Below are 21,104 nucleotides of genomic sequence, written 5' to 3'. Positions count from 1 at the left end.
GCAGTGGCCAGCACTGGGGGACAGCAGGGAGGTGGAGATGGGTCTGACTGTGTGGGATGGACACATCTCCTGGGAGAGGAGCTCCTGGGGGTTCAGACCCCACCCTCGCCCACCTCTGGCTAACTGCGTACCGCATCCCCCGCAGGTGCACTGCATCAGCACTGAGTTCACCCCGAGGAAGCACGGGGGTGAGAAGGGTGTGCCCTTCCGGGTGCAGATCGACACCTTCAAACAGAGCGAAAATGGAGAGTACTCGGAGCACTTGCACTCAGCCAGCTGCCAGATCAAGGTGTTCAAGGTAGGATGGCCACCAGCGTCCCGCCCACCGCCACCCCAGCCCAGGACTGGAGGCCAACACCCCAGAGCTCAGCAATGAGGGCAGTGGCCAGGGGCTAGGGGCTCCTGCCTGGGCTCTTTCACCCTCACAGGCAGCCGAGCTCAGCTCTGCTTGACCAGAGTGATGGGACTGGCACAGTTAGAGATTTCTGTTTTCCTCCCAAGCACTTTGGCCACAGAGTCTGTGATTGCCCATTAGAGTCTCCTTAAAAAACAAGTCAGGAGACCCCCTTTGAAGGTCCTGACCATGGGTGTTATTTTTTAAAATGTTTTTATAGCAGTATAGTTAATTTACAAAGTTGTGTTAGTTTCAGGTGTATAGCGCAGTGAATCAGTTATGTGTATCAATTCTTTTCCATTACAGCTTATTACAGAATATTTCATATAGTGCCCTGTGCTGTACAGGGGGTCCTTGTTGGTTATCTGTTTTACACATGTTACTGTGTATGTGTTAATCCCAGTGGATGCTGTTCTTTAGGGCCCCAAGACCCTTGTCCCTCTGCTATGGCCTCCTGGTACCGCCTCCCTTTTCCTTTCTTGCCTCACCCTTGTCATTGTTTCTCATCCCATCTCTCTGGACAGATTATTTCCTAAAAATGACTGCCAGTGGTGCAGCTCAAGGTGGCCCTGGGGGGAGGGGGTGACAGCAGAGTCCACGTCACTCTGGTGGGTGCACCAGCCCTGAGCAGGACCGCTGCCAGCAGATGGGACCTGCCCGCTTTCCTGGGGAATCCCAGCAGGTGCCTGAGGACCAGCCTGGTGCCTTTCCCTCTCCTTCTGGTCTTTCGCAATCAGGACCTGGGGACTTATTGACAGAGTTCCAGCTGCTGGAGCTGGAGATTCCAGAGGGAGAGGCTGTAAAAACGAGGGCCTGTCCCAGAAGAAGCTGGGTCAGTGTTGCTGTTTCTGAGCTAGGGATAGATGTGGAAATAAGCGCCCACAGGTAGAACCATCAGCCTGGTGGCAGAGTGCTCATCTGGCCTGTTTCCCAACTGGACAGGAAGGCCCTGAAGCTGCTGTGTCTGCACTTAGGTGACCACACAGCTGGGCAGCCAGCTTCATCCCCACTGATAGTGTCTGGCCGTCTGAGGGCTATGGGCAAAGGGTTCTGAGGCCTTGGCCAGGCTGTATGTGTTGGTGGAGGTGAGTTTGTCTCTGCTGCCAGAGTGGTGGCACCTCCAGAAACCTATTTCAGCATGATGAAGACTTGAATCTGGCCTCTGAAGGAAGTTACATTTCTCCCCCATGTTTATATCTCCCTCCTGATGTAAAAAAAAAAAAAAATCACCAAAGTTGAGTGGCTTAATACTACATTATCTTCTAATGCTGAAGTCTGAAATGGGTTTCACTGGGCTAGGGTCAGGCGTCAGGAAGATTAAATTCCTTTCTGGAGGCCCTAGGGGAGAATCTCTTTCCTTGGCATCTCCAGCTTCTAGAGGCATCTGCTTTCCTTGGCCCGTGGCCCCTCCTCCATCCTCAAAGCCAGCACTACCCCAATCCCTCCATGCTCCCCGCAACACACACTTTAAGCCTCCATGATTACACTGGGCCCACTGGGATGATCCAGGCTCACCTTCCTATTTTAGTCTCTCACTCTTGGCAATCCTGATTCCATTTGCAACCTTGCCCTCTTGTGCCCTAAGGTAACATTCTCCCAGGCTCTGGGAATTAGGACGGGGCCATCTTTGGAGAGCATTAGTCTGCAGATCCTGTTTACCAGTGCCTCTGGTCTTGGGTTCTTGATTCCAGCTCCCCCTGGACAGCTCTGAGGCTGCACAGTGGTGGTCTCTGCCTGTCCTGCAGTCCCATCCTCTCTTGGTTGTGTGCAGACCACATCCCACCAGCCATCTTCTGCCCTCAGGTGGGGGTGCATCCAGTGTGATGCCCTGGGATCAGGCCCTGGGCCAGGCAGTAGGAGGGAGGAGCAGTCTGTGCCAGGGATGCTTAGTTCTCCCCATGGCCCCTGACAGCTCCCCCTCTTACACCTCAAGGCGGACACTCAGAAATGAGGCCTCTACCTGGCTCCTCAACACCACACCAGGCCTTATTGGGGGAATTGAGCTGGAAGCTGCTTTGGCATCTCCTGCAAGAGGGAAGGAGCATCTGTCACCCAAAATGAAAGTGAAAGCAAAAGTGTTAGTCGCTCCGTCGTCTGTGTCTGACTCTTTGCAACCCCATGGACCATAGCCCACCAGGCTCCTCTGTCCATGGAATTCTCCAAGCAAGAATTCTGGAGTGGGAAGCCATTCCTTTCTCCAGGGAATCTTCCTGACCCAGGGATCCTACCTGGGTCTCCTGGATTTCAGGCAGATTCTTTACCATCTGAGCCGCCAGGGAAGCCCTGTCACCTGAAATGAGCTCCTCAGAATGCCTGAGGTGGCCTGGCCACCCACCCACAGGAGCAGTCGAGATAGGTGTGCACCAGGGCCAGGCAGAGCCCTGCCAATCTGTCCATAACTCTCCTATCTCAGGTCACCCTGGTTACTAGGAAGCCCCTGGCTTCTTGGTGCTGCCCTGGGGCTCTGTGGGGATGTCTTAGGACTCTCCCTTTCCTGCCAACTCCTTGCAGGGGTCTCCCTGGGGCTGAGTGGTGTCCCCCACAGGCAGGCTCAGCCTTGTTCTGCCAGTAATACTTCTGGGCCAGGAGGAAGGGCCTCCTTTCTGGGACAGGATGGAGGTGGAGCAGGGAAACCAGATGATGGGGGTCCAGCTGCTGCACGCCTGGATCTCCCACTGGACACCAGATCTGTCGTTCATGTCCCCATAGGACCCCCAGCAAAGCTTCCTCCCTCCAGCCTGGGTGTCCTCCCAAAGGCTATTTCCTAATGCCCCCTGAGTTGGGAGTCAGCAGCTGCAGCCTGAGGAAAGTGCCCACCAGGATGATCCCAAAGGCACCATGGAGCGGAAGGGTGGATTTTCTTCCCTAACTGCCCACCTCGTGTGGTCTGCCCTGTACAGAGTAAAACACTCAGTTCAGGGCCCTTTGGAGTCTTGATATCTGACCCCACCCACCAGACTGTGAACTCGGGAGGGGATAGTCTTAGTGGTCCAAATGGTCCCCATCAGCTGTGCCTGCTGGAGCCAGCATGGTGGCTGGGTTCCATGGTGGTTCCTCTCTGGTCTCAATGGGTCACTGGACCTTCTGTCTCCTTAATCTGTAAATGAGGCTGATAGTAGTACCTGTGAGGCCTGGATACCTGTGAATTCCTCAGGTGCTGTGGGCGCCCAAGACAGGCCATGTCAGGATGGATGTTACCCTGCAGGCAGATTGTAAGCTGGGAATGTGCCTGGAGTCCTAAACGTTAGGGCCAAGGAGGCCTTAGAGGTGGACTGCGAGTGTAGATGGAGCCCTGGCTAACAGTTACTAGTTTGTCCGCTTCCTGTCTCTCTCCATGGGGAACCCAAGGAAGGCTCCTGAGAGGTCCTTTCCATTAGCAAGTGGCCACTGGTAAAGCTCTGCCCCAATCATGCCTGCCAGAGAAACTGAGCAGACCCCGTAAGAGTCTCTGAAGGACCAGGAGGGGCTCTGAGCTCCCTTGGGATGGGCAAGGGTTCCAGGCAGGAGGACCATGTGTCGGATGCCTGGGAGGTGAGAGACAGTCTTTCCTGTCTGCGAGACCCTGCTTGGGGTGAGGGGGGAGTGTGCCAGCCTTAGGGGCCGCCCCTCAGCTCTGGATCTCCCCCAGACAGCTGCCTCTGCCAGCTTTGAGCTCATTGGACCCCTGTGCTCTGCACTTACAGCCAAAGGGAGCCGACCGGAAGCAGAAGACCGACCGGGAAAAGATGGAGAAAAGAACAGCCCAAGAGAAGGAGAAGTACCAGCCATCCTACGAGACTACCATCCTCTCAGAGGTGAGCCGGGGGCCTCCTCCTGCGGGTGGGCAGGGGGGCTGTCAGCCGGATCCTTGGAAAAGTGCCCATTTGGGGTGAGTGCTTCTGAGAGTGCTGTTCAGTCCTGGTGTGTTCCCGTGTCTGGAACTGCTGGCATCTGAGGCCTGGTGTCCAGGGACACGTTTTACAAATACCTTCTAACTCTCGGCTGCTGTTGGCGCATTTCACCAGGCACATTTCAAAATTAGGTGTTTTTTTTTTTTTTTTAATAGGTAATATATTCATGTGGTCCAAATTCAAAAGATATAGGAATCTCCATCAGAAAATATCTCTCCCAGCACTATCCAGCCTCGGTTTCTCTTCCCCAGGGCGGTAGGTGACCCTGGGTCCTTCTGTATCGGGCCCCACATTCTCTGCGAAGGAAACCAGTTCAAACAAGTTTGCCCCATGCGTGCTTTTTTCCCCCAACAGTACACACACACACACACACACACACAGTCACTGTTCTAAGGTTGACTGTCTCTATTTCCTGGCATTTCTTATCTGTTCATAAAGAGCTTTCCAGTGCTTCATCCAGCTCTATAGCCTTCTCTGTGTGGACAGCTGCTGGCGGACGCTGGACTGTTCTCAGGCTCCTGGTGTTTCACACAGGGCGCTGTGAACACCTTGCTCATGTGAAGTTCTCCACGAGGAAAGAATGTCTGCAGCTTCTATTCTCAGAGAGGGGGTTGCTGGGTTCAAGGGGGTAACACTCTCTGGCTGTTGGGATGGATATTGGGGTGCTTTCCTCATAACCCAGGTGCTGACACCAGCCTGCTCTGTCCTTCCATCCAGGGTCCGTCTGAGACGCTCCCTATCGAAGGCTCCTTTTCCTCTTGTCACGGGCCCTTCCTGCTGCTGCTGCCGCATTTACTGGGCTCTGTTTTTGATTTTAATAACTCTTCCCCACTGTGCCCTGTGATCAGGCCAGCTAATAGGTGTTGTGTGAATATTCTGACTTACTCGGGAGGCCCTCCATGGATGCCTGAGGTCCAGTGCTGACCATGGTGGGGTTAAGTCTGTGTGAAGGGTGAGGTCCAAACACAGGGTGGCTCAGAGACCAGTGACTAGGTCCTGTCTGAGGAGCTGTGCATGTATGTGAGGATATGTGTGTGGGTGTGAGAGAGAGACACACACAAGCCATCTGCAGAGGAGTATTTGCAAAAGGAGAGCAGGGACATTAATTTTGCAGACAGATGCACACTGGCCTTTCACTGGATTGAGGCTGACGGTGGCTGAGAGCCGGGGCACAGGAGGAGCCCTGCCCCTGGAAGCTGGTCAGAGCCAGAAATACATGGTGTGGGGCAGCACTTGGACACTTAGCTCTTCCCGGGCTTGGTATATGCTGGTGACATGCCCTGAGGACCCTCCCTGCTCCCCAGTCCTGCCTGTGGCCACCTCTCCTTCCAACCTGGGCCTCAGCCTCTGGTGCCTGCCTCTCCCCTGACTTCCCTGCTGGAGGACAGGTCCCCTAGGTGCTCCAGGCTATGTCCCAGCCCCTCTCCCCAACCAGGTATTGAAATCCCTACCCAATCTGTAACTTTAGGAACTACCGGCTCCCCTCTTGTCAGCTCATCAGTTTTCCTACCCCCAAGGGCTCCAGGATTTGGCACCAACACATTCCAGCCCTCACTCAGAACAGAGTTAAATATTGACCCACCCTGTGGTCAGGTGGGTGATCGTAAGTCTCAGGAATGCTTCCATCTGACCGTGTCCAGAGCAGGGCCATCGCAGAAAAAGGAAGTGGTGAATGCTTGGTCCCCCAACCCCCAGGCAGCACCCACATGTCTAGGCTTGCTTCGGGGGACTCCTACATGTTCATTTAGGCTTCAATACAAGAAGTTCCGGGCATTCAGGGGTCACGTCATTTGTGTTGCTGTGTCTCCCTCGACTCCTGGGTTGAGCAGGATGCCTCAGATGTTATAAACACCCATGGAATTGTGCTGGGGACAGGCTGCTACAAGCCAGTGTGGAGGTGCCTGTCCCTGTCATCTGAGGCCCATCAGGAGATGCTATTAGTAATACGGAGCTTCGTCAATGATTATCTTTTGGAAGTGGCCCAGTGCTCCCTGTTTCTTGCATCTACACCCATTTGTCTGAGTGGGGAAGACCTGCCTGTGGGCACCTGGCCTGTCCTGCACTGATGAGGTTTCCCTCTTTGCTTTGGCTGCTCGGAAGCTCTGACAGACATGTGTCATGCTTTGCTTGCCCTGGGGATGACCTACTGATGACGAGGTCTCTTCTTGGCTCTATCTGATTTCTTCCGTGTGGTCTGAGCACCCCGCCCATCCCTGGGTACCAGGTCAGTGTGGGTTGGGTGTTGAAAGATTGTGATTTTACACTGAGTGGGAGGGCTAGGGAAGCTGGGCTCATCTCATCTGCAGGTCTGGGTCTTCGGGGACCACTGCCACCCTGTGCTCTCTCCCCACAGTGCTCCCCATGGCCCGATGTGGTTTACCAGGTGAATAGTGCCTCATCCCCAAGCTACAATGGCTCACCAAGCAGCTTCGGCCTCGGCGAAGGGTATGTGCACCCTCTCTCCTTTGTGGGCTCTAAAGTGACCACAGGTGTGGACTCATTCCCCAGCTTCCTCTCTGTGTCTTCACTGCTCTTGTAGCCCAGCATCAATTGGGTTTCAGGGCAGTTGACTGGTGTTCACGACCATTTTTAGCATCATGTGTACAGGTTTTCGTGCTTGATTACACTTCTAGAAAGGCCGACTGGTGGAGTAACTAAGCACCCAGCACCCACTCCCTCCCCAAGTTAAGGTGGGCCAGCCCACGAGCTCCTGGGCCACCTCCTAGACAGCTGGGGCCTCAGGAGGTGGACGTCTGGACCCCGTAGTGGCTGGAGGGGCTTCTTAGATCTTGCTGCAGCCCTTGTGCATGGTCACTAGGCAGAGGGGCTCAGCTCAGGATCTTCCCCACCCCTCTGGGTATCCGGACCCACAGCACAGAAGCGACCCACCTCTGGTCACCGGCTCTGCCAAGGCCCAGGCCGTGCTGATTCCAAGGTGACAGATGTGCAGGGGCCAGCAGGCAGCTGTCCCTCCTATCCTGTGGTGTCACTGTGAGGACACTGCCCTCCTATTGGTGGGGTCAGGGAGGATGACAGACGGGTTTAACAGGTGCGTGTAGAACATGCGGGTTGTTTGGAGCCCCTCCTTGGCAGAGAACTTTACTGATGGGCAAGCCAGACAAGAACTTGATTTACTAGGTAAGGACAGTCCTTACCGAGAAGGGGGCACAAGGAAGGGCTGCTGTATTTTATTCAGGCAGTGAAAAAAAAATGAAAGTATTAGTCGCTCAGTCATGCCCGACTTTTTGTGACCCCGTGGGCTATAGCCCACCAGGCTCCTCTGTCCATGGGATTCTCCAGGCTGGAATACTGAAGTGGGTTGCCATGCCCTTCTTCAGGGGATCTTCCCAACCCAGGGATCGAAGCCGGTCTCCTGCACTGCAGGCAGATTCTTAACTCTGCACCTTTCTGGGGGCAGATTCCTTCACTTCCTGCAGCCTCAGTTTCCCTACTTCCAGGGGAGTATGAATTCCACATTCGGTCAGGGGCATATATGTAGAGTCCTGGTACCCCCAGACCCAGATGACCTGCATCTATAGTCACTGATAACTGCCCTAGGAATCCTTGCTGCAAAGGTCTTTTCTTTTTTCCTTATTGTTACAGTGGGCTTTCCAGGTGGTGCTAGTCGTAAAGAACCTGCCTGCCAGTGCAGGAGACATAAGAGACGTGGGTTTGATCCCCTGCAGGGCTACAGTCCATAGGGTCGCAGAGTTGGACGTGACTGAAGCAACGAAGCAACTTAGTGTACGCACACACACACATACACACTTACATACATAATGTAAATTTTATCGTTTGAACAGATTTAAGTGTCCAGGTCAGTGACACCAGGTCCACTCACATTGTAGTATTACCACCATCCATCTGGGAGGGTCATCTCTGACTGTCTTTCTCTTGGCTTAAAAGCCCAGGTGTTCAGGTTTCTGTCTCCCTTTGGGGGAAAGCCATGAGAAAGATTTTCTCCCGATGGATGCCAAACTATGGGTGCTGTTGCTGCAGAATGGTTCCCCAGGGATTCCTCTGCCCTCTCCTGGGTGTGGTTGGCCCTTTGCCGTCTTCACACCAAGTCCCTGTGAGGCTCGAGGCCCAGTCTCCTTTGTCAGCCTGCACTTCCCACTGACTGGGGCTCGGGGTGGGGACCATGAAATCTGCCCAAAACAAACCCGGATCCTTAGAGGAGGGATGGGGGTGTGTAGCTCATCAGAACCCTTGTCCACACCAGAGGCTTTGCTAAGAATTTCCAGGGACAGAGCAGGGCTCCTGCTTGTATTTTTCTGGAGGACCCATTTTGTTTCCAGCAAGCCCCGGAGCTGAGGGACGTGAAGGGCAGGCCAGCAAGGAGCATCCTGGCTGCTCACCACCTCTCCTCTTCCTTTGCAGCAACAGCTCCCCAACCCACCCGGTGGAGGCCCTGCCTGTGGGCAGTGACGTAAGTGACTGCTGTGGTGGGGCGCTGGCTACCTGTTCCCGCATGGGTGAGTGAGCGCCCCCTCAAGGCCTGTCCTCTCTGCCTGCAGCACCTGCTCCCCTCGGCCTCCATGCAGGACGCCCAGCAGTGGCTCCACCGCAACAGATTCTCCCAGTTCTGCCGGCTCTTCGCCAGCTTCTCGGGTGAGCATCTCTGAATGGTTCACAGAATCTACCGGGATCTCAGAACACTCAGCACGTGCTCTGGGCACCCTGGGCACCCAGGGGCTGTGGTCTGTCCTGGGGACATAGAGGCATGTGGTCACTCACGTGTGCTGGCCCTGGGCCCAGGGCTCAATGGGCGGGCCTGCCCCTGGGGTGTCCACCTGCTCGTGGCTTTAAGGGAGGGCCATCTGGGAGCCTTTTCAAGCTGCTCCTTGCCTGCGGGCTGGGCTCTGTGCCTCCTGGAGAGGCCCCTTAGCCAAGAAGGCCAGAGGGTACTCAGCAAGCCTCCTGGCCTCTTCCTCCCAAATGCTGCTCATCATGCTGTCTCTAGGTAAGCAATGTGGGAGGTGGTGGTGGTGCAGCCAAGGTGAGAAGGGAAAGCTGGCTCTTCCTTCTGTAAAGGCTTTTCAAGCCCTTGCTGATGAGCCCATCAGATAGCAGCTCTGAGCTGGGGGTAGTGGGGGACAGGGAAGCTGAGCCATGAACCTTGCCCCCTGGCAGTCCAGAGTGACAGGGAGTCAGTGTTGGCTGGAACTAGAGGAGTGGCCACCAAAGACATCTGTGGTAGCAGAAGGGAAACAGCACCCCAACAGTCATCTTTGAGCTCAGTTCTTCTTAGCACATCCTTTGTGCTGGGGGTGGACGGGATGAGGGCAGTCAGGCAGTCGGGCAGCTCTGAGTTGGCGCAGAGGTGTAAACTGCCCATCTCAATGCACTGTGACCCTTCTGTGATGGCCAGGCTTGGAGGAGGGACTTGGAAGACTGGGAGGGAGGCGGGGCGCCTCCACCTTAAGCAAGGTGTAGTGTAGACCTCATTGAGGAGGTATCTTTGAGGAAATCCTGGAAGGAGTGCGAGTCAAGTGGGTGTGTGTGTGTTGGGGGTGATGAGCTTTCCAAGCAGAGGGCAAGTGTAAGGTTGGGGCCTGTCTGGTGTGGCCACAGAGACGAGGGCCCAGATGATGGGGTTGAGTGGGTCAGACAGGAGGTGAGGTCAGAGAGGGAGGTGCCCAGGGACCTTGGTGCAACAGTGTTAGGGTGTGGCTTTTATTTCCTATGAAAGGGGAGCCAGCGTGACTGCAGAAGTATACCCCAAACTGTACCTAACTGCGGCAGGAAAAGTGGGTAGACGCTGTAACTCTGGGCCACGTGGCTGTTGGCCAGGTTTTAGCAGAAGGCTGATGTCATCCTTGTACCTTGGAGAGTCCACGTGAGCTCAGGGCTGTTGGGGGCTGTTCGGTCTTTGAGGAAAGGACCATGTCCACCAATTATGATCACCCCAAACTGGGAGCACCCACGATGCCCATCAGCAGAGAGAGGGTACAGGCATTGTGGTTTATTCATGTCATGAGTACTCTCTAAAAGTGGGCATGAATGATTTATACTGCATGCAATACAGATGAGCCTTAAATGAAACTTGGAGGGAGAGTCAGACTTAGAAAGGCGCAGTTTCCAATTCCATTCACATAAGTGCCATGTGAATGGAAAACCAAGTGAAACTCCTCTGTGTGTAAGAAATCAGGACAGCAGTTTCCCAGAGGTGGGGAGAGGGATAGTAGCTGGCCTGAGGGGCATGTGAGCTGGTGGGAATGTCCTACCTCTTGATCTGGGTGCTAGGTGCATGGGTGTCTGGGTACCCAGGCTCCCCGGCAGCCTCCAGAGAGCCATGAGTTTCTGCCTACAGGCAGGTACACACATGATCAGTGCCACGTGCTGATAAGATACATCATGGACAGTGATGCTAATAAAAGGCCCGGAGGGAGAGTCAGGCCCAGGTAGAGAGGATGACTAACCAGCAAATGCCTGTCAGTTCTGCTGAGTTTGTGAACCCCGTTGTCGAGTTCTGACACCTCCTGGGCTATGATCTGATGTTGTTTAGCTTTTGCCATTTCTCTCTGTGGGATACCCATGCCTCCTGAGGCAGAGGCTAGCTCTTCTCTGCCCCGAGTTGGCAGGTACCTGGGGAGGCGGCCATGTAACAGCCTCAGGCCTCAGTCACCATGTAACAAGCCGGCCCCATTTACCTGCCCAGGTGCTGACCTGCTCAAGATGTCCCGAGATGACTTGGTCCAGATCTGTGGCCCTGCAGACGGGATCCGGCTCTTCAACGCCATTAAAGGCAGGTAGGTGTTAGTTCCCACTGGAGGCAGGGTATGGCTGGTGGCCTGCATTTCTCAGCCCCTTGGATACCAGGTGGGCTAACTGGTGGGATCTGGGCTCCTCTGGGGGTGAGTGCAGGAGGAGGTGCTAGGAGTGGGGTAGGGGCCAGAGAGGGTGAGATGCCCTGGGTTGCAACCCACCCTGCCTGGAGGCCCACTCTCCTTCCCTCTTCTTGGCTTGATGTGGGCCTTGGTCTCTGAGTCTCTGCCTCTTGGCTGTGGGTTCTAAGATGCCTGCCCCCTCCTCCCAGTGCAGGGGGTGGGGGGCAGGTGCAGATGGAGTGATCTAAATAGCCACACATGGACAGCACCGCTTTGAGAGTGAGAGGGTATGTCTGGGTTTGAATCCCATATCTGCCTATTAGGAACTTGGCAACTGGGCCAAGCCCTTAACCCCCGTGAACCTCAATTTCCTCATCTGTACAATGCGGGACAGTGGTCCTGGCTTCCCCATAGATGTGTGAGGATGCAGTGAGCTCAGAGTAAGCCGAAGAATGCATTTGCTCTGATTATCACCCTGAAGAACCTCGTATCTTCAGATTGGTGCTACGGGTGGAGTCCACTCTGGGCAAGTTGCAGGTCCTGGGTGGGGGTTGGGAGGTTTGCCCATCCCCGGGTCTCCATCTAGCAAGTCTGCTCGAAGCTGTCAGGGCTCACCTGGATGGGATTCTCTCCCTGACAGCTCCTTCCTCAGAGGAGGAAGGCACTCTGTATCCCCACAACCTTCTTTCTTCCCCCTAAGTCCCTTCTACTGTTCTTTCCACCCTGTGTTCTGGAACATTCTGGAACAACAGAGCTCAGTCCCCCACACCTGCTCCTTAACTTCCTTTCCTCCTGCCAGGAACGTGAGGCCGAAGATGACCATTTACGTCTGCCAGGAGCTGGAGCAGAGCCGCGTGCCCCTGCAGCAGAAGCGGGACGGCAGTGGGGACCCCAACCTGTGTGGTGAGTTGTGGGGAGCCCCTCCCCTGGGCTGGTGAGAAGGCAGCAAAGCAACAGGGAGAGTCCTCTGGCTGAGAGTGTCTCCCCTGATCTGCCTTGCATGCAGGAGGGGTTCTGCTGTGCTTCATCCTGGGATTGAAATGTATAAGGTGGAGATCATCTCTGAGACGGTCTTGTCCCATTTACTGATGTCCCATCTGGGGAAGCAGGCCTGGAGAGGAGACGTGGCCCCCGATGTCACCAGGCTACTCAGGGGAGAACTGGGAGTCGGGCTTTCTGGCTCCCTGGCTGGCAAATGCCACCTGACAAGTGTATTCCCAGGAGTGTGTCCTCCTGTGTTCCCACAGCTGGGTAAGGCTTTCCCATTTGGTTTGGCTAGTGCCCAAGAGAGTCTTAGAGCACCTCTGGGGCACATGGTTCTTTGGGGCTAGCAGTTTTCAGCACCTTGTTTCTGAGCATCTTTAAGCACTGAGTCTGACAAGCTGCCTGGCTCCACCCGCGTGGTCTGAACTCTGCATTGTCTGCAATGAGAGCCCCCCTCCCCCCACCCCTCTCTGCCATGTGCCCCTCCAGATCAGCAAGGGACCCAACACCCCAAGAGACAGGGACCACTCAGGGTTTGCTATGGGGGAAACTGAGGCACAGAGGCTTCCCTGAGAGGCCAGTGTCAAGTGGCAGAGACAGGATCCAAATATCCAGCCCCTGGCAGCTGGTGTCCAGGCCTCAGGACATGTGTGCAAGAGTCCAGCCCTCCGCCTGCAGTCAGTCTGGGAAGGACAGAGCCTGAGTCTCACGGTTTCTTGTGCATGTGGAAAAAGCAGGCAGGCGCCCCAGCCCACACCCCAAGGCTCAGAGGTCTGGAAAGGGCTGAGGTCTGGCTTCTCGGGGGTGGCAGCTTCGGGATTTGAGCTTAGGCTGACCCACTCAAGGGCCTCACTCGAGAAACAAGATGAGAGGAGTTCTGAGTAGTGGGTGGCTGACTGTCTGCTGTTCAGAGCAGTGCTGGTCACCTCCACATTCCTCCAGCAGCAGGAAAGGCCAGAGATGAAAGGTTACACCCACAGGGCTAAACTGGAATCCCTCTGGTTCTTTGATGCCCACAGTCCAATTTGTTTGAGGAGTAAAATAAGAAAAAGTGGAACTAGCTCTGAAAAGTTGGGGTGTGGGGGAAAAGTAAAAAGGAATCTTGGAACAGAGATTCTGGGATTCTTACCTGGTTAGTTCAGGAAGGAACATTACCCAGTGACCACATTCTGTGAACAGCGTGTGAAATCCTGGGAAGGCGAGTCTGTGTGTGGCTGGAACCCTGTGGCTTCTGTAACTTCCCTCAAAGGGAACCACTGTGTGTGTGCACGTGCGTGTCCATGCCCTTTTAGTATATGGAGCTGCCAATCAGATTTGTTGAGCCGAGGGTTTCTTCCTTTAGTTGAGGGAGGAGCTTGGGCATCTCTTGTTTAATCCAGTTGTGTTTTAGTTTTTGAGGGACTTGAGGTCCCTGAGACTTGAGGTCTGCCCCTCTTCCCCCCATCACCCATGGGGTTTGCTCCTCCCTAACTGGTTTGGGTTTTGCTACTAGCCTCATGGTCACTGTTATCCCACTGTCTGATGACATTCCTGGTGCCACCTCTTTCACCCTTTTGGGTCACAGTGCTCCAGCTGGGTATTGTTTGTACTGTGGAGGAGGGCAAGGGCCAGCCCCTCTCTCTTCTGCTGTCAGGTAGCAGTTATCCTTGAGTCTCACTCTTGGCCCCTCTTGGAGCCATCCAGTAATCCCTTTAACCAATGGAAGGGGAGGAACGCAGACACGGGATTTCCTCCACCTGCCCATGGTAGGGTACACAGCAGGCCACACCTCAGAATCACTGGAAATCTCTAAAAGATGCAGGTTTTAGCCAGCTGTTCCTCTTCCAACCTCTATCCCCAAACGAGACAGGAATCTTGGGGTCCAGGGTGGATCCAAGGATTCTCCATTTTACACGAATTCCCCAGGAGAGACTGAAACAGGGATAAAGAACATAGTTTGGCATCTTTTCACCTGGCGCTGGACCACGCAGGGGCCTTGTGGCTTCCAGAGGTGCCCCCAGTACGGCCAGATCCCAGAGTCCATCTGGGCTAGTTCTTGGTTCGAGGGGGTGCGGGGGAGAATTGGTAGGTGGGCTGCTTTGAAAGCAGATGCTTGTTCTATAGAAGGACCTGTCCTCCGCCCTCCAGTGTACCACGCCATCTTCCTTGAGGAGCTGACCACCTTGGAGCTGATCGAGAAGATCGCCAACCTGTACAGCATCTCGCCACAGCACATCCACCGGGTGTACCGCCAGGGCCCCACAGGCATCCACGTGGTGGTCAGCAACGAGGTGAGCGCTATGGCCCCACCCCGTGGAACCGACCTGGGGCTCTGGGCAGGAGCAAGAAACAGCCCAGCAGGACTTGGGGGTGAATTTAGCCTGAAGATGGGGTTCATCCACCTGCCACCTGCTTTCAGCAGTAGGGTCTGTTGGGAGAGCCTGGAGAGAGGGGTCTGAGGCCAGGACCAGGCTTGGCATAGCTGTCTCCCCTCCACCCTATGTCCTGCCCCCACCAGGTGCCCTGCACCGCTGCTTCAGGACCCTGCCAGGCAGGGCAGTGAGGACGCAGGTGCTCATCGGCGCGGGCGGCAGCCTTGGGGGATGTGAGATGGGCTGGGTTGATGAGATGACCTGGCTCTTAGGTAACAGAAGCGTCCTGTGCTGAGCGGTGAAGGTGCCTGCCGCAGCCTTCCGGGGTCTGTCCCTGGCCACACAAGCCTCTGCAGGGCACAGGCAGCCCCTGAGAGAGGACACAGGTTCAGAACACAGCCCAGCTGTGACGGTGCGCCAGAGTGATCAGATTCCACGGCTGGTTCCAGCGGGGGTCATCAAACGGGTTTGCTGATGCGGTTTAGCATTCCTGCATGTTGTAGAATAGAAGCTTTTGAGTTTGTCCTATGCTGGACCCTTTCTCTTAGTAATAATGTTGATGATGAGTGTTAGCATTTCGGCAGTGCTCACGATGTTTGTGCAGTCTTCTAAGTGACTCATTTAGTCCTGCCAGCCTCCCTGTGAGGCAGGTGCTGTCATGAGCCCATTTCACAGATAGGAAGCCGGCACAGAGAGGTTGCATAATGGCCCCAGGGTGGACAGCTCATAAGAGCTCAGGCTGTGGTAGAAACACAGGTGGCCCAGAGCAGCGGAGTTCGAGCTTTGAGACGGCAGGCTCTCTGACCACTCCTGAAATGAGGCCTCTGCACAGAGCTGTGCTAATGGGAGCAGTGGCAGAAGGAACCCCAGCCCAGCCTGCAGCAGACCCTCCACCCACTAACGGGCAACCTACTGAGAGTGATGAAGGAAACAGTCCAGGAATGGTGGTAGGGGAGACAGGGAGAAGGTGTGCTTTGGAATCGAGCTGAAGTCTCCACCTAGACTGGCTCCTCATAGCCAGGTGACCTTGGGCAAATCTATGTAATGTCTTTGAGCCTCAGTTTCCATGTCTCCAAAATGGGGATAATTCTACCCAAAGAGCAGGTTGTAGTAAGGATAAAAGAAGAAACAGTGGCAGGTACCAGGAGATGCTAAATTAGCTAAGCATTTGTTTTGGGGGGCAAAAAGTGTTGGAGAGAGAGCTTTAAATTTGATAACATATAACGTATAAGGTTTTTAAGGATCTGCATAAACTGTCATTATCATCAGTAGCATTACTAATGTTGTCATCATGACTGCCGGAGCTCCCTACACAGGAGTCCTGAGTCCCCTGTTTCATGGGAGTTTCATCCTGGGAGTGGACAAGGTGGTATTTTCCTTCCTTTTTAATTAGAAAGTAATTCACAATTTGTGTAAGAAATCAGGCAGCATAAACCAGAAGAAGGCAAGCATGAAAGGCCCTTTTCTTCCCCTCTCTCTTTTCCTTGAAGAGTTTAGATTAGATTTGATGTGATCAGGGAGGATAATTTTGTGTCTGTGTGTGTCTGTCACTTGCCAAAGTGTGTGTAGGTATGGGTTTTTAAAACACACACCCAGGATCCATTTGAACAAGGGACTTGATCTGTAACTTGTTATTTTTGTCATCAGCTCAGAATTGCTTTCACATTGTCACATTCAAATCTAGGGTGGCTGTTCTTCAGCCCTCATTTCATAGATAAAGCACGCGAAGCCCAGAGCTACTGGCCTGAGCACATACTTTAGAATAGCCAGGAAGGTTAAAGCGCCCTGAGCATCAGGCAGTGGTCTGATCTCACAACGCATTCACAACGCATTTCTGTCGTGAAGACAAAAGCCAAGAATTCATGGAACCCTTGCAATGTAACCAGTCCCTTAAGGGGGTTCCTTCCCCAGCCTGCCCCATGCCCCGCTGGAGCAGGCAGTTAAGCCAGTGAAGCAGAGAATAGAACTCAACACCACCTCCGCTAAGTAGGTGACTCTAATTCCTCCGAAGTCCCCTTGCCTCTTAACCTCGAATCAATTGGAAACCTTTGGTTCTTAATTGCCCGGAGCACTGGAGGCAGCCCGGCCAGTCGCACAGCCGGCCCCTGGGGTGCAAGGGCACTTCATTAAACAAGGCAGTTACTGATTAAGCCCGTGTGGGCCCTGCGTCAGGTTTGGCATGCTCCAGTGGTGGGGCTGCCAAGAGTCCCCGAAGGAACCGGCCGGCAGCATAACGTAAATGTACTTCACGCGTCCTTAGGCCTGGGGGAGGGGCAGGGGTCGACAGGTAGATGGATGTGCAGGATTTGGGGCCATCAGCCAGAGCAGGCAATAAAATGTAGGTTGCACTTTTTAATTGGTAAACGGGTTTTGCTGTCCTGTGGGCCAGTGTGTGTGTTGTGGTGTGTTTAGGTAGGTATGTGTATTTTTCATATTCTTTAAATATGTATTGTGAAATATAGCATACATGTTTAGAGTATAGGAAGCTCATTTGTAGAGTTTGAAATACTCAATACCTGCACTCAGGTTAGTGCAGTGTTGTTGGAAGCCCCTTTGTGAACTAATTCCACATTCCCCTCCACATACTGGTCTGAATTTTGTATTCCCTGGTTCTTCCTCAATATATTAATTTCAAATTTGGGAGAATGGCATTGAAACATGTATAATATCATATATGAAACAAGTCGCCAGTCCAGGTTCGATGCACGATACTGGATGCTTGGGGCTGGTGCACTGAGACGACCCAGAGGGATGGTACAGGGGAGGGAGGAGGAAGCGGGGTTCAGGATGGGGAACACGGGTATACCTGTGGTTGATTCATGTTGATGTATGGCAAAACCAGCACAATATTGTAAAGTAATTAACCTCCAATTAAAATAAATTTATATTAAAAAACAAAACTTCATATAAGTGGAATAGGAGTGTATTCTTCAGGACTTACAGTTTGTGGTTCATGTACTTTGAGGAGTGTTGCTGGGGGTCGCGGGCCCTGCTGAGTGCCCGGGTGTGATCAGGTCAGAGTTGCTGCTGCTTCTACTATTGAGGGACAGGGGGCTGTTTCTAGCTTTCACTCATACACACGGTGCTGTTCTCAACATCCTTAGGTGTGCTGTGTGTGTGTGTGTGTGCAGGAGGTTGGCTGGGGCACCCGTCTATAGGAGAGATATGTGGGGTCCTCTGTGCTGGCTCCTGTGGACAGTCCTAGAAAGCAGCTGTCTTGATGGATGCCCCCCCAGAGAGGATGCCAGCTCCTATTGCTCTGCATCCTGGTTATATATATATTTACAGCCTCGTTTGACAGACAGGGCCTGGAGACAGGAAGTTTTCTTGTCCAAGGTCACTGGGCTATTAATTAAAGTTCCAGAGAGAGGGGGCTGGTGAATCGTTACTCGGTTCCTGCCACAGGGAACTGAACACACGATATTGTTAGTTTCAGGTATACAGCACAGTGATTTCAGTTATACATCTGTGTGTGTATGTGTGTGTGTGTGTGTACACGTGTGCGCTCAGTCGTGTCCGACTCTTTGCAACCCCATGGACTGTAGCCTGCCAGTCTCCTTTGTCCATGGAATTTTCCAGGCAAGAATACTAGAGTACGTTGTATTTCCTTCTCCAAAGGATCTTCCTGATTCAGGGATCAAATCCTCATCTCTTGTGTGTCCTGCATTGGTGGGCAGGTTCTGTACCAGCTGAGCCTCCATACATTAATAGATGCTCTTTTTCAGAGTCTTTCCATTGTAGGTTATTATAAGATATTGAATGTAGTTCCCTGTGTAAAGCACTTTAGTTTTTTATCTGGTGCTGTTTTACACACATCTGCTCCTATAATGTGTCCTGTAGAGGGATTGGAAGACCCCATCACTCAGAAAACTCAAAAATGAAAGAAAATCAGTAACAATGGAGTCTTGTATGAAACGTTGACATTTTAATTCCCTTCCAGGGTTCTTCTGTCCTTTACATTCAGTCTTTTGTTACTCAAAACTGTAATTGCGGGACTTCCCCTGGTGGTCCGATGGCTAAGACTCTGTACTCCCAGTGCGGGGGGTCCGGGTTCAATCCCTGATCAGGGAACTAGATCCCACATGCCACAGGCAAGAGTTTGCATGCCGCAACTAAAAAAGATCCTGCATGCCGCAAGTAAGACCCCACGCAGCCAAATAAATTAAAAAAAGCAAACAACTGTAATTGCTCTGTCCATTGACTCTGCATCATATTTCCTCCGTGAAAGTAAGACATAACTGTCTTCCTGTGTGTGTGTCATTGCGGCTCCTCTCGTTTCTGATGGTTGTGAGTGGCTGGGCTCTGCGTCACTGAGGCTTTTCATTCTCTGAACTCGTTGCTGAAGTGACATGGTCTCTCTTTTGCCTTTCAGATGGTGCAGAATTTCCAAGATGAATCCTGTTTCATCCTCAGTACCTTAAAAGGTAAAACCTGCTCCTCCCTGCCCTCTCTAATTTAATTAAAGGATATTGGCTTCATCCCCTGGGTTAACTGGGTGAGGGGAGAGCAGGCCAGTGAGTGGGGCTGGGATGGGGAGCCCTTGAGTGAGTGTCACTTGGAAACATCCTCCGGGGAAAAGAAACACACAGTTACTGGGAAACTCAGCCTCGGAAATGTGTGAACTGGAGAGGTGAGCCCCAAGGTCACTGTGAAAGTGAAATCTTGGCCATTCACTGTGTGCTGCATGAACCCAGTGCCGAGGAGAAGTAAGACACATTTGAGTTGCTCTAAAGTATGAGTCTGGGACTTGCCTGATGATCCAGTGGCTAAGACTCTGCGCCTCCAATGCAGGGGGCATAGGTTCAATCCCTGGTCAGAGGGTCAGAGTCAGGGAACGAAGAGCCCACATGCTGCATGTCCAAAAAAAAAAAAAAAAAAGTGTGGGGTCTCCAGGAGGAGCAGGCGTGGAGCACAGTAGCACTTGAGCTTCCAGGCCCCCTGGAATGGGAATCTGGGGCTGTGTGTGGAGGTGGGGGGGACATGAAGGGCCCACCCGAGGAAGGGGTCTGAGAAGGAACTCCTCTACCAGGAGAAAGGGGAGACCAGCTATGACCCCCTCCCCCCAACCCCAGAGGGCTGGGGCAGATGAGTGTGTGGAGTTATACAGGAATGAAAGCCCCTCACTGGGCCATAGACCCTGGACCGTGACAAGGACAGTCTCCTCCCCTTGTTCTCTCGATCCAGCCACCAAGTGCCTTCAGAGACCCGGGCAGCCATCAAACCCACGGCCTCCTTACCCACAGGCCCTTTAGTCCCTGGGTGTTGGGCTGTGGCAGAAAGCCCACTATTAAAAAGAAGCTCACCAAGGCAGCTGAGAAGGTGTGCATTGGGATCTCTGCTGTTATCTTTGTTCTGTGCAGTCTTATTTTGGTGGCCTCTGCCAGCATCCATGCAGAGCGTCTGCTGGTACCCCAATCCCATGGCTCCCAGAAACCGTCACGCCTGCCTTTCTTCCCTTAACACCTCAGTGTTTGTCTCTTGCAGCCGAGAGCAACGACGGCTACCACGTCATCCTGAAATGCGGCCTCTGAGCAGATGCAGAGTGGGCGGCTGCTTCCCACCCCCAGCCCCATGGACCCCCTTGGCTATAGATATCACACCCCTGGAAGCTGTGGCAAGGAGGGACCTGGCTCAGCCCGTGAAAGCCACAGACCCGTGGAGGCTGCGGGTCTGGAGGGCAGAAAGCCAGCAGCTCCTCTCTCCCCTCCTCTTAGCCCCCAGCTTTGGGACAGTTTCCTGTTCTTTTTCCCAGTCCTTCCATCTGAAAAGGCCAACGGGGGCCATCTGCTCTGAAACCTCTTGCTCCCCTGGTTGGAGGCTAGTTCACCAGGTACCCGGGTGCCACCTGTGCCGGCTCCTTTCCCCCCTTCTCCTGCCTCAGAGAAGGCTCTGCCTCTCCCGCAGGCCTTCACCCTCTTCTCTGCTAACTGGTTGGGTCCCCGGGCGGCTGACTACGTGGGGGTGGTTTGAGAGTGTCCTGTCTCCGTGTCGGTTTCCCATCTTGGTGATCCTGGTGAGCATCTGTCCTTCCTGTTCCTGGATAGGCTTGATGGGTGTTGGGTTGACCTGTGCCTTCTGCTTCTTTTCACATCGACCTTGATTCTAAGTGTCTGCTGCTGCTCACAGCCCAGAGGGGGCCTTGCATTTCTCCATTGCTGGGGTAGACACTACGGAGCCACACACACCTGGTTCTAAGGCCCTTGGGGAGGAGAGGACGAGGCTGAAAAGACTATTTTTAGGTATATTCTCATGAGTGTAAAAGGGAAGAGAACCAAATGATTCCTCTTGGGCTTTTTTTGGGTGTAAGTTTATTTCCTAAGCAGTCTTGAGTAGAGGAGGACTAGGAAGTGAACATCCTGTTGTAGGATCACATGACCATGACTCTCCTGATGCCCAGTCCTCTTGGATGGACTCACCAAATCCCATTTAGAGAAGACCACCAACCTTCCCAAGCTCCCTAGGGACGTTGTATCTTCTGGGCGGGCTCCCCTTTGAAGGTTTCTTTCTTTTCATTTGTAGAGGCTGTGTTTGGGCATTTCTCCTGCATTAGAATGGTTGGATCACCTTTCTTAGATAACCAGGAATTAGTGCCTGTCTCTTGGGACCCTGTGATCTATATTGCTAATGTAGGTTCATCTAACAAAGCATGGTGAGC

General features: G+C 53.5%; 1 protein-coding gene across 1 annotated transcript in view; it reads left to right on the top strand.

The window, feature by feature from the left end:
- The window catches only part of TFCP2L1 (transcription factor CP2-like 1), a 62,373-nt gene extending 41,650 nt beyond the window's left edge, over positions 1-20,723 (top strand). Inside the window, exons 6-15 of the mRNA XM_010860816.1 lie at positions 146-298; positions 4,078-4,188; positions 6,638-6,729; positions 8,665-8,713; positions 8,802-8,895; positions 10,946-11,036; positions 11,914-12,017; positions 14,226-14,368; positions 18,822-18,873; positions 19,934-20,723. Coding sequence (XP_010859118.1) covers positions 146-298; positions 4,078-4,188; positions 6,638-6,729; positions 8,665-8,713; positions 8,802-8,895; positions 10,946-11,036; positions 11,914-12,017; positions 14,226-14,368; positions 18,822-18,873; positions 19,934-19,980 — 936 coding nt within the window. The 3' untranslated portion in view covers positions 19,981-20,723. The remainder of the gene's footprint in view (positions 1-145; positions 299-4,077; positions 4,189-6,637; positions 6,730-8,664; positions 8,714-8,801; positions 8,896-10,945; positions 11,037-11,913; positions 12,018-14,225; positions 14,369-18,821; positions 18,874-19,933) is intronic.
- Positions 20,724-21,104: the final 381 nt, after the last annotated feature.

This window comes from Bison bison, unplaced genomic scaffold, assembly GCF_000754665.1.
Source record: "Bison bison bison isolate TAMUID 2011002044 unplaced genomic scaffold, Bison_UMD1.0 scf7180017864471, whole genome shotgun sequence".
NCBI lineage: Eukaryota > Metazoa > Chordata > Mammalia > Artiodactyla > Bovidae > Bison > Bison bison.
This window is presented reverse-complemented; position numbering and strand designations above follow the sequence as displayed.